Source organism: Culex pipiens, unplaced genomic scaffold (assembly GCF_016801865.2).
Source record: "Culex pipiens pallens isolate TS unplaced genomic scaffold, TS_CPP_V2 Cpp_Un0002, whole genome shotgun sequence".
NCBI lineage: Eukaryota > Metazoa > Arthropoda > Insecta > Diptera > Culicidae > Culex > Culex pipiens.
In genome coordinates this window covers 1,502,091-1,515,000 of record NW_026292819.1, presented here as the reverse complement: position 1 = coordinate 1,515,000, position 12,910 = coordinate 1,502,091, and the positions used below count along the sequence as shown (strand labels likewise).

The following is a 12,910-nucleotide window of genomic DNA, read 5'->3' as shown; positions in this document are numbered from 1 at the left end:
TGTCTATGCAAGCCATGAGAAAGTGAAATTATTGACATCCGGAATAGATATTCAAAGCAAATAGAATTCAAGGGACCGTCGAGGAAAAGATCCTTCAAGCAAGAGAAAATATCGAGGAATAAAGACAATCGAAGTATGCAGTTTGAAGGGACTGAAGAATTCATCGGTACATGGAGCATTATTGATATCGAGAAGATCGACAGCCAGAGAGTCGACTGTAATACCAAAAAAATAAAAAAAAAATAAAAAAAAAACATTTTTTTTAGCCAAACGGTATATTTACGACCTAGGCAGTTATGGGATCCTTTATCCTAATTTTATGCACAAAATCACAGAATTACATTTGACAGAGCTTTTCAGTTTTATTCTTGAAAATAGCAAATTTTTTAAATTGATCTTAATTGCACTATTTCCTAAATTGGAGTTTTTATTTCTCTTGCCAATGAACACAGCTGCTACTTTCTAAGGTAAACTAATCACTATTTCACCGAAAGCTCCGCACGATCGCACCGGTTGGCCAGTGCCGAGCTCCCTTTGACCATCAACATCCACTTACTTCTGAATCAATGATCTGAAGACGACATCACGCAGAGCTCTGATGCGCGACATACGATCCTCTTGCCCGGGGTTGCTCACCGAAGAGCAAAGCCGAGGATCGGCTAAACTTGCCTAGAAGCGAAGCTGAGCAGTAAGATACTGCAGAATTTTCTCCACAGTGATTTTAGGGTATGTGATCCAATGTTTGATTATTTGTACAAAGTGTTTTTAAGTACCTATCAAACTGTAGTTTTAGACAATCATATGAATTTAATTTAAGCTTAAGAAATAGCCGAAAGGACCAATTAAGACCACACTACCTTAGCTTCTGCTAGGGCTGAGCTTTCAGTCTTGGGTGAGAAGGAGTCGAACACCTGGATAGAAGACAGACAGAGAGAGAGAGCGCGCGCGCGAGAGCCAAACAAGGGGGTAAAGTTTTCGGCGCGCGTTCTTTCGCTGGGGAGTTCGCGTTCCGCCCGAGCTTTGCACATTGTTTACGTTCGTTAAGGGTACTCCTCAGCGCGGCGCATTGGTCGGTATATAAACGTTTTTCCGCCGGCCAGGAGACATCATTCCCAGTGGTGAACTCGCCGAATTAGCAGCAAAACAATCAGCTGAGTCCTTTCTGCACGTGGAAAGGAGCTTGTCAGTGACTTGAAAACAAAGATTCTTAGTTCTTAGAACCAAATTGAAACTCAAGAAAACCAAAATGAACAAGTTTGTGGTGTTTGCCAGTGTGTGCTGTGTGCTGTTGGCGGGAAAGATGGTCCTGACGGCGCCCCAGGGGAGCCCGGATGCGGCCGTGGCGCCACGATCGGCGGCCCAGGATGTGCAAACCGTGCGATACTACAGTGAAAATAACGGACTTGATGGATACAAGTTCACGTAAGTGCTGGGAGGTTGATTGGTGTGTTTTAAGTGATTGGACGATTTGTGGTCTAATGAAGTGTTCGAGTAAAGTGAAAAATGCAGCCTTTCAAGTTGAAAATTGAAAACGATTAAAAACGCCTTAAAAAGTGGAGAAAACAATATTCAGCCCCCCATACCATCAACAAACACGTGAAATTAGTGAAAACAAGTTTTGGAAAAAACTTTAATAGCGCTTGCATCAAATTTTGGTTTGTCATTGATGCCTGTTGGAAGACCGAATTCTCTAGAAAAGACTATTATGGAAAATTAATTAATTTTGGGGGTGACATAAACTTTGAAAAATGTGTGCAACGGCTTTAACTAAAAAGTATTTGATATGCATTTTCTTGTGTTAATATTCATATTTCGCATGCTTGGGTTCCTTTAAAAATATTTAGTTTTTTTTAATGAAATTCCAATGTTTTTTTTTTTAATTTGCAATATGTAATTTATTGGAAACAATAGTATGTTAGTTAGTAGTAAAAATAAACTTCAATGCCTATTTATTTACAATACAAATGATTGCATAACAACTGAACTGATGTTAATTTTTTTTAAATCACTTTTTCATTGAAATGTTGAAACCATAACTTTTAATATAATTTTTTATATATTTTTTTGTTTTGCCCCCTCCCATGGACTTTGGTCAGAGCTGAGGGACACAAACATCAAAAAATATTTAAACGGCCTTAATTTCCTTAAAAAGTAGTGATATATGATTTTCTTTTAGATGAAAGCAATGCTTGTTTTTCAAAGTATTGTTTTTACCTTAAGCTCAATTAATAATCCTAATAGACAATTTAAGACTCCTATATTTAAATTTCAAGAACTGTCTCACCATTTTTGCTTGGTTTGGTTATGAATTAGGCTTAGTGATTTTTCACGCTCAAAAATAGGAAATTTCACAAGGACATAATTTTGAAACACCAAATTTCACGGAAATTTCGCGGAACGTGGAAAATGTTAAAATAACTCTGAAAATCTTATATTAAAATCACAGAAACTACTTTGTTTGTTTAATTATTTAATAAACTAAAGAAAAACTTCACTAAATTTTTTTAGTAAAATAACACAAAAATAACTTTTTTTCAAAAAATTATCCACGTGGTTTATGAACGGACTCTGGGTTAAAAACTATCTTTGATTTGCATCCATTTTAGCTTTTTACATTTTATTGAATTTCATATCAAAACATGATTAAACTATTTTGTCCAGCCCATGATTGAAATAATATGAATTTTCTACGACATATATTTTTATAAGGTTTTCATCTCACTTTTCAAAGACTAAATTAAAAAACAAAATTCAAAAATAATTTAATCTGTAACGAAATCTTAGAACATTTTATTCAAAATCAGAACAGAAAACCAAAAAAAATTGTGGTATTTTTCTTAACTTGCACGGGAAACCCTAATAATCAAATATCGTAAAAAAAAACATGACTCAAGAAAAACTAAATTTTCTAAAAATAAATCTATTTAATTAATTAAAACCTGTGCAATCTTTCACAAAAAAAAAAAAAATTGGCAAAATATACTTGTTCAGTCTATTTCAACTAGTTTTGGTTGAAAATTCTTTTTTTTCTATGAGAATAACTGGAATCAAATGATTGATGTTATATTCCTTGTGATGATCCGAGAATATGTTTTTTTTGAGTGATTTTTGTTAACATGATTTTAGTATTCGCAGCATTCACTTCTCATTATTTTTATTTTTAATGTTTGTTTTGCAAACAATTCTTCAAATTGGTTCATATAACGCTTTTCAATTGGACACTAATAGTCTAAATAGTCTTCATGGATTAAATTTGTATTGTGTCGTTATGTCAAAGAATTGATTTGAGAAAATTAATAAATTTTACGGGATTTCACGGAAATCTTTAAATTTCACGAATTTCACTCTATCCACGAAATCGTGAAAATTCACTAACTCTAGTTATGATAACCATTTTTACCAATAATAATCTAAATACAATTAACAATGTCAGTGTTTTAGGTTTTCGCTAGAAATGTTAATTCATACATTTATTTGTTTAAGATCACAGAATGTTAAAAGAATGCACAAAAACAATATCAATTCCCTCATATTACCTCAATTGATGATTTCAAAAATTAATTTCAAATTAGATATTGAAAAAAAAAAACAAATCTTTTTTCCATTATCAACCTTGATGAAACAAATGATGTTGGGGAAACCCATTTCAGCTTAGGGACCATCCATAAACCACGTGGACACTTTTTTTTGAAGCTTCAATTTATTGCCAACGAGATGATAGGCTAAAAATATAAATATAAAGTGAAGGGTAGTAAAGAGCTCATTTCCATAAACCATTTTGTATTGATTTATCCATCTTCTTCCAACTAAATTAAACTGTTTTCAATGATTTCTATGTAAAATAGAAAAATATTGTTAACATGCCAAAAATAAAAAAAAAAGTTCAGTAATTTTTTTGCGCAAAAAATCTTGCATAATGCTTTTTTTGTGAAATTGTTCGATTTTTTTTCTTCTGATTACTGATTTGTACAAAATGCTGGAATAGAATCAAATTTATATAAAAGTCGTTTTTCAAACTTGTCAACACTTTTACAGAGAGCATTTTTTTGAGAAGAATTCCTGAGAATGGTGTGCTGGAATTTGGTTTTGAGGTTCAATAATTTTTTCAACTCATCCAAATTCAAAATTTACTTTATTACTCAAATTACTTTTCTCCTTATTACACCCTTCCAGATACGAGCTGAGCGACGGCCAGATCCGGTCGGAGGTGGGCACATACCGGGACACGAAGGACGCCGAGGGTAACATCGTGAAGACGCTGTTCGTGCAGGGCTCGTACTCGTTCGTGGGTCCGGATGGCCAGACGTACTGGGTGAACTACACCGCCGACGAGAACGGTTACCACCCGAAGGTCGGAACTGGCCCAACCGGTGGAATCCAGGCGGGACAGGACGCCCCGATCGAGGGTGCAGCCGGCAGTGCGTAGGAAGCGCTGGAACTAAGTCAATTCCTTCCGAGGGACCACAAACAGTCGCAGCAAAGTACTACTTTTAGATGTTTAAGTGCAATGTAAATATAGTGTGCCTATCGAATGGCAGCCCTGTGTTCTCACCCTAGTAGCAAAACTAATCAAGTGATGAATGATGAGATTAAAAATGTGAAAAAGAGAAATTTGTAGTTTTTAGCATGAAAGAAATTATCAATGAATTAAATTTTGCAAAAAAAAGCAAAGCAATCCACTTTAACGACCCCCGGGTCTTTTGTGGTCTCTGTTGCAAGTTTCTGCTCATTTCTAGGCGTCCAAAGGTTATGTGTGGTGAGTCACCCAAAACCTCTTTTGCGCAAATGGACCGACGTTTTACTTCCCCATCCGATAGAAGGCCAGGTGGATAAGGCGGGAATCGAACCCGCGCCCCATAGCAACTTAGGGATCGGCAGCCGAAGCCGCTAACCACTGCGCTAAGAGGCCCTCCTTAATTTTGCATTGCTATTAAATTCAAAATTATTTTTGACCGATATCGAGACATGATGTAAATTTGTAATATGATTTAAAATATTTAAAAATCTGTACCTTGGGAACGAATTTTCTGATCGACTTGGTGTCTTGGGAAAAAATATAGGTATTTTTTACAACTTTCCAGAAAAAATCACTGTGAAAATACCTTTTTTCAATTGATCTTTTCATACAAAAATTGAATTGCGCAAACTAACATTTTTTTTAAATCTTAATTTTGGACAAAAATTCCATCTTATGAGCTATGGTACAAATCGGTAAATATTCATTTGGCAGTGCTGCCAATATTTCAAAAAGCATATGATTTGATAAACGTTAAAAAAAGTCCAGAAGGGTCAAACATATTTTTTTAGCCTTGAAAGGAAAATTTTCTAATCCTTTAAAAAACACATTTTCAGAGATGGTAAAGCCTGGTAAAGAACTGGTAAAAAAGTAACGTATACAACAAAATATCAAAGTACATATCGGTTGTAAATTTGATTTTAAATCTTCATATAAAATAACTAGATTTTTTTTCAAACAAAATTATTTTTTTGAAAAAATGACAACACTGTTAAATGCATATGAACCATGCCACTGAGAATTTTTGTCATAGCTCAAAAGATGGCGTTTTTGTCATCTTAAACATATCCAAAAATTAGAATTATCCAAAATTGATATTTGCACAATTCAATATTTTGCGTGGAAAATCCAAAAAAAATGTTTTATTTAAGATCGTAATTTTTTAAGTTCTAAGCAATACCTAAAGGCACTAAATCGATCAGAAAATCCGTTCTCAAGATACAGATTTTTAAATATTTGATTAGCTTCTTAGTATGGGCAGATGTCAAAATTGTATACACCCAAAGTTAAAGTCCGAGGGGATAGTCCTCCCGAAAAGAAACGTGAGGAAAGTACTATTTTGCGAGAGTATAGACCTCTCGCATGTTCATTCGTTCATTGCAATAGTTCATCCAATTGAGTGGTTTATATGGACAAATGACCTCCACTTAGTCACCGAACCATGGTGGCCTATACCGTAAAGGCGCGGTTCAATATGCCGAAGGTCTTGAGTTCGAGTCTCAGTATCGGTACTTCTTTTTTTTAATAGATGAACTTTTTTGGAAAATGAACCCATGAGTAAAGTACTCTCGGCAGTTTCGGGATTTATCCTCTCCGTCCGCACACAGTACCATTTTACTACCGAACCGTGCTCATTATCCTCTCGGAGTGCATAATAGGGACGTGGCGTTACATCGTGCTGCCATCTGGTTTTTTTAAGCGCAAGAGTGGAAACGTGCTGAGTCATAGTCTAAAAATAGACGGCGTCCTATCTCGCCCAGCAAAATGAAGTCGATAAAGTAGTCGGTTTCGATGAGAAAAAGTGGAAAACGTGGTCTAAAAATAGCGACGCCATCCCCCTATTGGCAAAGGGAGCGCGTGGTCGTAAAAAAATATTCGGAGTGAAAAGTGATTTTTTTTGTGTGCCTTTTGTTTCGCATTTTTGTCATGAATTGTGATATAGTTTTCGATAAAAACGGTCCGAGTTCGTTAGGTTTATCGCGTAACAAAATTATTTTGATTCATCAAGAACGTCGTGTGGTGCGCGAGTCTTTTTTGTGTTGAAAAGACCTTCCCATAGCTCCGTAACTCGGAGGGCTCGACCACATCCGTGGAACTCTGAACAAATTTGTGCTCAGATCATTAGTGTTCTACGATAAATTTGTCCTGGATGATTTCTCAGCACACTACGATCTCATAAAAGAAAATGTATACCAGTTAGACTGACATTCGTGGCAACAAAAACAAACAAGTTCATCACGATTTGCACCTTTTTATCAACTAAAAATTGAGTGAAAATGTGTTTCCGTTAAACTGGCCATCACACGCAATGTTAAGCGTTTTGCGTTTTGCGTCTTCCATAAACAACCATCTTAACAAGAGTACAGATTGAAAGTTAAAAAATCTTGGCCTGGTGACATCAACTAAGACAACAGAAGTGATCACTTGGAGGCACATTCGAAATTGCTTCATTGAACCACTTGTTTTCAAATAACTACCGTACCTTTCAAGCGTAATGTTTATTTCAGTTCAACTTTTGTCTTCTTTGTACAAGATTCATAAAAATAATGCTCGTAACAAATCCAACTATCCCCAACCACCGGAAAATAATCCATTCAGATGGAACTTCTCTGGTTCTCGATCAAGTGATGTTCACCCTAAACATTTTTCATCAGATTTTTTTTTTTTATGGAAATCCGTTTCTTTTAGGACGCAATGGAATATGAACGAAAATGGTTCCTGAAGATGGACGGAAATTTGTAAACATTAGAAAATTGTTTTTTTTTTTGCATGGCCAGCTACGATGTTGTTTTCTTTTATGTGTATAACAGTTTATGCCAGTTTCTATCAGTCAAGGGGTTCTAAAGTTGTGTTTCGAGTTATTTGCTCAGGCTGGAGAAAAAATCGTGCTGTTGATCAACCCCTCGGTTAAATCTATTATAAAATCTGTTATAAAAGTTGGAGCTCTCCACCGCTAGAGGCAGCACTGTATAAATCCCTCTTTTTGAATCTCAAGTTCTACCGATGTGGCTCGACGTCGGTTGTTTGTGTGTTAAGCCCTCTCCAGAGCATCGTAGCTCGAGATTCAACGAAAATCAATACCTCATCTAGCTAACAGAAAGAAGATCGGAAGGCACTTGATGATTGAGTTCGTCGCGTCTTTTCCGTAACAAATTCATGAACTAAATGATTATATAATTAAAAATCAGACTACGCTATCATTGCAGCATTGCGTTTAACACCTCATTTTATAAATAAATATTATTTGGTTTTATCTTTCCACAGCCGGCTGTCTAAGATTAAACCAATTCATTAAAAATTTTACAACAGTTAAACGGGAAATGTCTCATCCGCAGCAACCGATTATTTGCCTTGAGAATAAAATATAATACCTTTCAACAAACACTATGATTTTGGGTCGCATCATCATCTTCTATGATGAATCCTGACCAAACACCCTATCCTACTAACCAATTTTCAGGCGCCAGGACGCTTGTGGGGTGTAAGCACAGAGTAAACCAGCTGCCCTAGTAGCAACCTGCGATACCTAAAATTCCCGTCCCTTAAAATCGAGATCTACAAACTGACATGGCGGGCACCGTTGGTGGCCAATGACTGTTACCTATTCGCAACTGATCTTGTTCTGGAAATCATGGTGTTTTATCTTTTCAGCGCATTCATATATGCTGTTGATAAGGGAAATACCACTTGACAGTCGAAGCCTATGATCAGTAGTGCTGAAAGGATATTACGGTTCTGTTCAGCAACGGAGAAGGACAACCATGGGTGGTCTCTCATGCTCATGCTCATGCTCAAATCGTGCTCATTATCCTCTCGTATGCCGATGCCCAGTTCTGGGTGTACACTCAAACCCCGACGGTTTGACAACTGTTGTCAAACGATCGGGGTCACTTTTTAGTTTGACACCCCTTTTACACAGAGTTCACACTCACTACCAAACGTTTGTTTCGATAGTGTTCGTTAGCGCCGTGTAAAAAGTGACAGTTCTTAACTTTTTAGTTTGACTTTTACCAACCAACGGCGTACAAACTAAAAAAGTGTCAAACGAAAAAGTGACCAACCGGGGGTTGAGTGTATGCCAAATGACTTCTTTGGTGGCTTCGCTTAGGGACGCTGATTTTAGCGGATTGCAGACTGGATTTAGCCATGTTTTTGATGTTCTAAGTTGCCTAGGAATTGATAATTGGAAATAGAACCAATTTAACCTGAACCAGATTCTCACCAGATGACAGCCATGACTATTTTTGATTTTAAATATTATTCTCAAGAAAAAAAAAATCGACCATTTTGTTACATCCTCTTAGGTATATTCTTTTTGAGAAAGAACACAGGAAATATCGAGGTGTTAGTGGAAATATGATTTCAAAATTGCTCATTTTATTTACAGTTTATAAATTTATTGTTTAATTGTCATTTCAATTTACGCATGTGGTCGTTCATCGGTATTCTCCATCCATCACATCCATCACATCCCTTCAATACTTCTTCTCCGGATCCGGCCCCGTTCCCAACCTCGGGTGGTAGCCGGTCTCATCGGCGGTGTAGTGCACCCAGTGCGTCTGGCCGTCGTCACCCAGGAACGAATACGACCCTTGAACCACGTAGAATCGCACGTTGTTTCCTTCCTGGTCTTTGCCGTCCTTCAGCGTTCCGACCTCTTCTCGTGTCTGATCGTCGCTCAGTGCGAAGCTGGTGGTGATTTGAGAAAAGATGAATTTAATTAAGCTTGGTTTGAGGCTTTAGTAAAACTTACTTGAATTGGTAGTTGTCCAGCGCGTTGTGATCGTTCTCGTAGCGAACGACTTGGACTTCGGATGGGTCGAATCTGGCCCCAAAGCTGAGCTTCTTGCGCTCATCCTCGTTTAAGGGTGCCGCGTAGATTTGACTCACCAGGAGACAGACTGCTCCAGAGATTAGAAGGAATTTCGCCATGATTTGAAGATGCTTCTTTCACTGAAAACTGCGAATGATTGTTGTCTGTTTGATGCATCTACCTTTTATAGTAGAAAAATCTTTGAAATTGCAGATTTGAAAATTTGATGAATTCTTCATCTTGATGGCAACCGATTTATTTCTTCAGTTATGAATTGCAGTCACATTTGTCTGGCTTTCGACGCCGTGTTAGAGGTCAACGCGTGACGGATCCAAGCAAGTCTTCCTCGGGCTAGGGCAGAACGTAGTGACACCACCCTCTTTTGGACTTTAGGGTGACCGAGCAAGGAAAAGGATGTTTTTAATGCAGAACAGAGTGCTTTGAAATATTTGTTAGACCATTTAATAGGTTGTTACATCACTTCGAATTTGAATCACAAATAAATATTGAAAAGGCAAAAATCTGAAACTTTCTTTTTCTCTCGTCACCCTAACAAAAAAATATCCAAATGCAAAAAGCGCGCGCAGCTCGCGTACAAAATTTGAATAAATTAAACACGTCGTCGGGCACCAAACGTCTTAATTCGCCTTCAGATGCACAACTCCTCGTTTGAGATAAGGTCAATAATCTTGGGATGGGTTTGCCCGGTTTTATTCTCAGATTTCAATTTCTTGATGTACATTTTTTTATCACTCTAGCCAATGGTGACGAATTTCTCCAGCCGGAAACTTGACGGATCCTGGCGACGAACCTTGTAGATGCTGGTGATCACGTTGCTCGAGATGAGCTCGTTGATGATTCTACTAGCTTCCTCGGATTCTGCAAAAAAAAAAAACGCATGAAATTTATTGCATGCAATGTTGAACACAACGTTGCGTGCAAGTTAAGGGCAAGCTTTTCATGCTTTCCCCAGCTAAAAAGCTCTAAAAAGCGTCATAGTACAGCAATCACTCGATTCTACTCACTGTCTATGGTTCGCTCGAATCCCACGAGGTAGACGTTGTTCTCCTTCGGTGCAAGGAACACGTACCGGCCGATGAGCTTTAGCTGTTCCGGGCTCACGTCGTACGGTGTAATCGTGTGCTCGAGGATTTGAAGTTGGTTGCTGCTCAAAGTGCTCGAAATGAGATTATTGCATGCGAGGCACAAACAGCAATGAGGCTTACCCATTTTCGGTGAAATTCTTGGAAAACTGCTGGTAGTCGGTGATCTTCTCCGGGTTGGTCCAGTAATGGTGGAAGCCGCTGCACGTGCTGAAGATGGTGAAAAGTGCGATAACGCGAATGGTTTTCGGGAGGTCCATGATTGCGCGATGAACGGAAGAGGTCTTGCTTTGAACGATGTGAGTTGACTAATGTCCAGTGGGAACATCTGCCGGACCGTTTTATAGGGCGATTCCCGAAATTGTGTTCGTTGGAACGAATTTGCGTCACAGGTTTTGGTGTTGTTTTATTTGTGAATTAATTTTTGGCACAGTGTGACATCGACTGGGATTAGGGTAAAATACTATTAATTGTACTATTCAATTATAATTTTTTCAATTAGGATAACTTAAACATTTTTTTTAAATACATTGGCATCAAGTTATAATTTTTTTTCAATCAATTCACGTTTTTGAATATTTTTTCAAATGGTGAACTTTAGTTTTCAAAGCAAAATGGTGCAAAAATGTTCAGTTTCCACCAGAAGAGAATTGACGTCAATGATGAGAATACTATCAACGTTTATCGTTAGCGAATAATCTGGAATGTTGAACAAAATATGGATGAGTAATGTTTGTATTATTTTATATCTCATTTCAACGGTCTTTTAAATAAACTTCCTAAAACTTAAAACAAATGTTTCATCCAAGAAGTCTTTTTATTAAAACTTTATTAGTTTTCAATTGAATTGCGTGATATTAACTATTTGAATGTTTGTTGAATTGCAAGCAAAACTTAAATTAAAACAAACATTCCGTAGATTCTGTGGAAATTCTCTGACTCGATATTACAGGGATCGTGATTGGCGGAAGCTATTAGGATATTTATCAAATATTTGAAGTAAGGTATTAGAAGGGACTGGAAATTCCATTGGAGTACAGACAAAAATTGAGATATCATAGATCGCAATTTGAAACATTGATAATATCTGGAGTTTTTTTAAAAGGCCCAATAAACCAAATTTCCAGTTTTTGCTTTTCGGGTGTTATTGATACCGCCTTGAGTCAGGGGTATTAAAAAGCACTCAAAAAGTAAAAAAATAAAATTTGGTTATTTGGATCTTTAAAAAAAACCTCAGATACTATCAATTCTATTTTTGAGGTACAATTACAAAAAAATTAAAGCATTTTGCTTCATAACATCAGTTTTGATATTTGATATCTTTAAATCTCGAAGATTGTATGTTTGCTTCGTGCACGCGTTCTTGATTTTATTTTACAACTTTTGAAGGGAGATTTTTTTTTGAAATTTTAAACCGTTGCAAATATTTTTTAATGTTTATGTCGCCTCCACCTCCTTCAAAATCGGTCCGAAAAATCAGGGGGCAAAAACATTTTTTTAACTTCAAAATTTTAATGGAAAAAGAAGCCTAATATACAGAAAATAATTTAAAATGCATATTCTTGCATTAAAAATCACATTTACACATCGATTTCAAATCGATCCCTGACCTTTGGATTGGCAAGTCAAATGCTTTCTACTTTACCGTAGAGCATTCGTAGCTTGAGGAGGAATGATATACTTGAATCCAAGAATCGGACAAATAATTCAAATTGAATGCAAGTGAATTTCAGAACTAAACAAGATTGAATGCAAAATTGCAGGCTCATTTGAAATTGAATCTAAAAATAATCTCGCTAAAAATAGCCTGCGCGACTGATAGAATTCATCCAATAAGAGATGAGAAGTAATGAAACACATGCAGAATCCAGAATTAACAATCTAAACGGTCGTTACCACTCGCCTAGGGTGGCTCCTTAGACCATTCACCTTCCCAAAAAACGTCCAACTCCAAGCGAAACTTACTTGAGGATACCGTGGAGATTTTCCCTTAATACTCTGAAAAAAAGTGGAGCATCAACACTTCGCGTCTTCCACATCCCGGCAATGGACGACTGCCATGGTGATGAGAATCAAGTTCAGGTGGAATTGGTTCTATTCCCAATGATCGATTCCTAGACACTTGGGCTCCGACAATCATCATATCACATGGTGAAAATCCAGTCTGCAATCCGCTAAAATCACCATCTCCTAGCGAAGCGAAGCGAAAACAATAGTTTATTTTTTAAATTTAAATATTAAAATAGCTTTATAAAAATGCAAAAAAATCCATGCGATTGCCTATTTCATTATTTATAAATGTTATGTATTCATGTTATTTTGCCTTCCTCACTAAGGTTAGTCCATATTAATTTCCATATTACTTGAAAAACGGTAACCAGATCCATGGCGTCAATTGCTCATTAGAAAGGTCTTTTGATATTATAAATTTAGGGTCCGGGCCTCATTTTTAACAATAATTCCTGATATATGGCTTTA

General features: G+C 36.8%; 3 protein-coding genes across 3 annotated transcripts; 1 reads left to right on the top strand and 2 right to left on the bottom strand.

Moving 5' to 3' along the window:
• Positions 1-1,098: 1,098 nt before the first annotated feature.
• LOC120425885 (endocuticle structural glycoprotein ABD-5-like) lies at positions 1,099-4,611 on the top strand. Its single transcript, XM_039590505.2, has 2 exons — positions 1,099-1,422; positions 4,174-4,611. The coding sequence occupies exons 1-2, from the start codon at positions 1,247-1,249 to the stop codon at positions 4,424-4,426; spliced, it is 429 nt and encodes a 142-aa protein (XP_039446439.1). The 5' UTR covers positions 1,099-1,246; the 3' UTR covers positions 4,427-4,611.
• Positions 4,612-8,855: 4,244 nt separating this feature from the next.
• LOC120425874 (larval cuticle protein 1-like) lies at positions 8,856-9,493 on the bottom strand. The gene is made up of 2 exons (XM_039590495.2): positions 9,270-9,493; positions 8,856-9,205 (listed from the first exon to the last, which is right to left on the bottom strand). The coding sequence occupies exons 1-2, from the start codon at positions 9,446-9,448 to the stop codon at positions 8,992-8,994; spliced, it is 393 nt and encodes a 130-aa protein (XP_039446429.1). The 5' UTR covers positions 9,449-9,493; the 3' UTR covers positions 8,856-8,991.
• Positions 9,494-10,016: 523 nt separating this feature from the next.
• LOC120425875 (uncharacterized) lies at positions 10,017-10,730 on the bottom strand. Its single transcript, XM_039590496.2, has 3 exons — positions 10,556-10,730; positions 10,355-10,494; positions 10,017-10,208 (listed from the first exon to the last, which is right to left on the bottom strand). Exons 1-3 carry the CDS (start codon positions 10,690-10,692, stop codon positions 10,084-10,086), a joined length of 402 nt encoding a protein of 133 aa, XP_039446430.1. The 5' UTR covers positions 10,693-10,730; the 3' UTR covers positions 10,017-10,083.
• Positions 10,731-12,910: the final 2,180 nt, after the last annotated feature.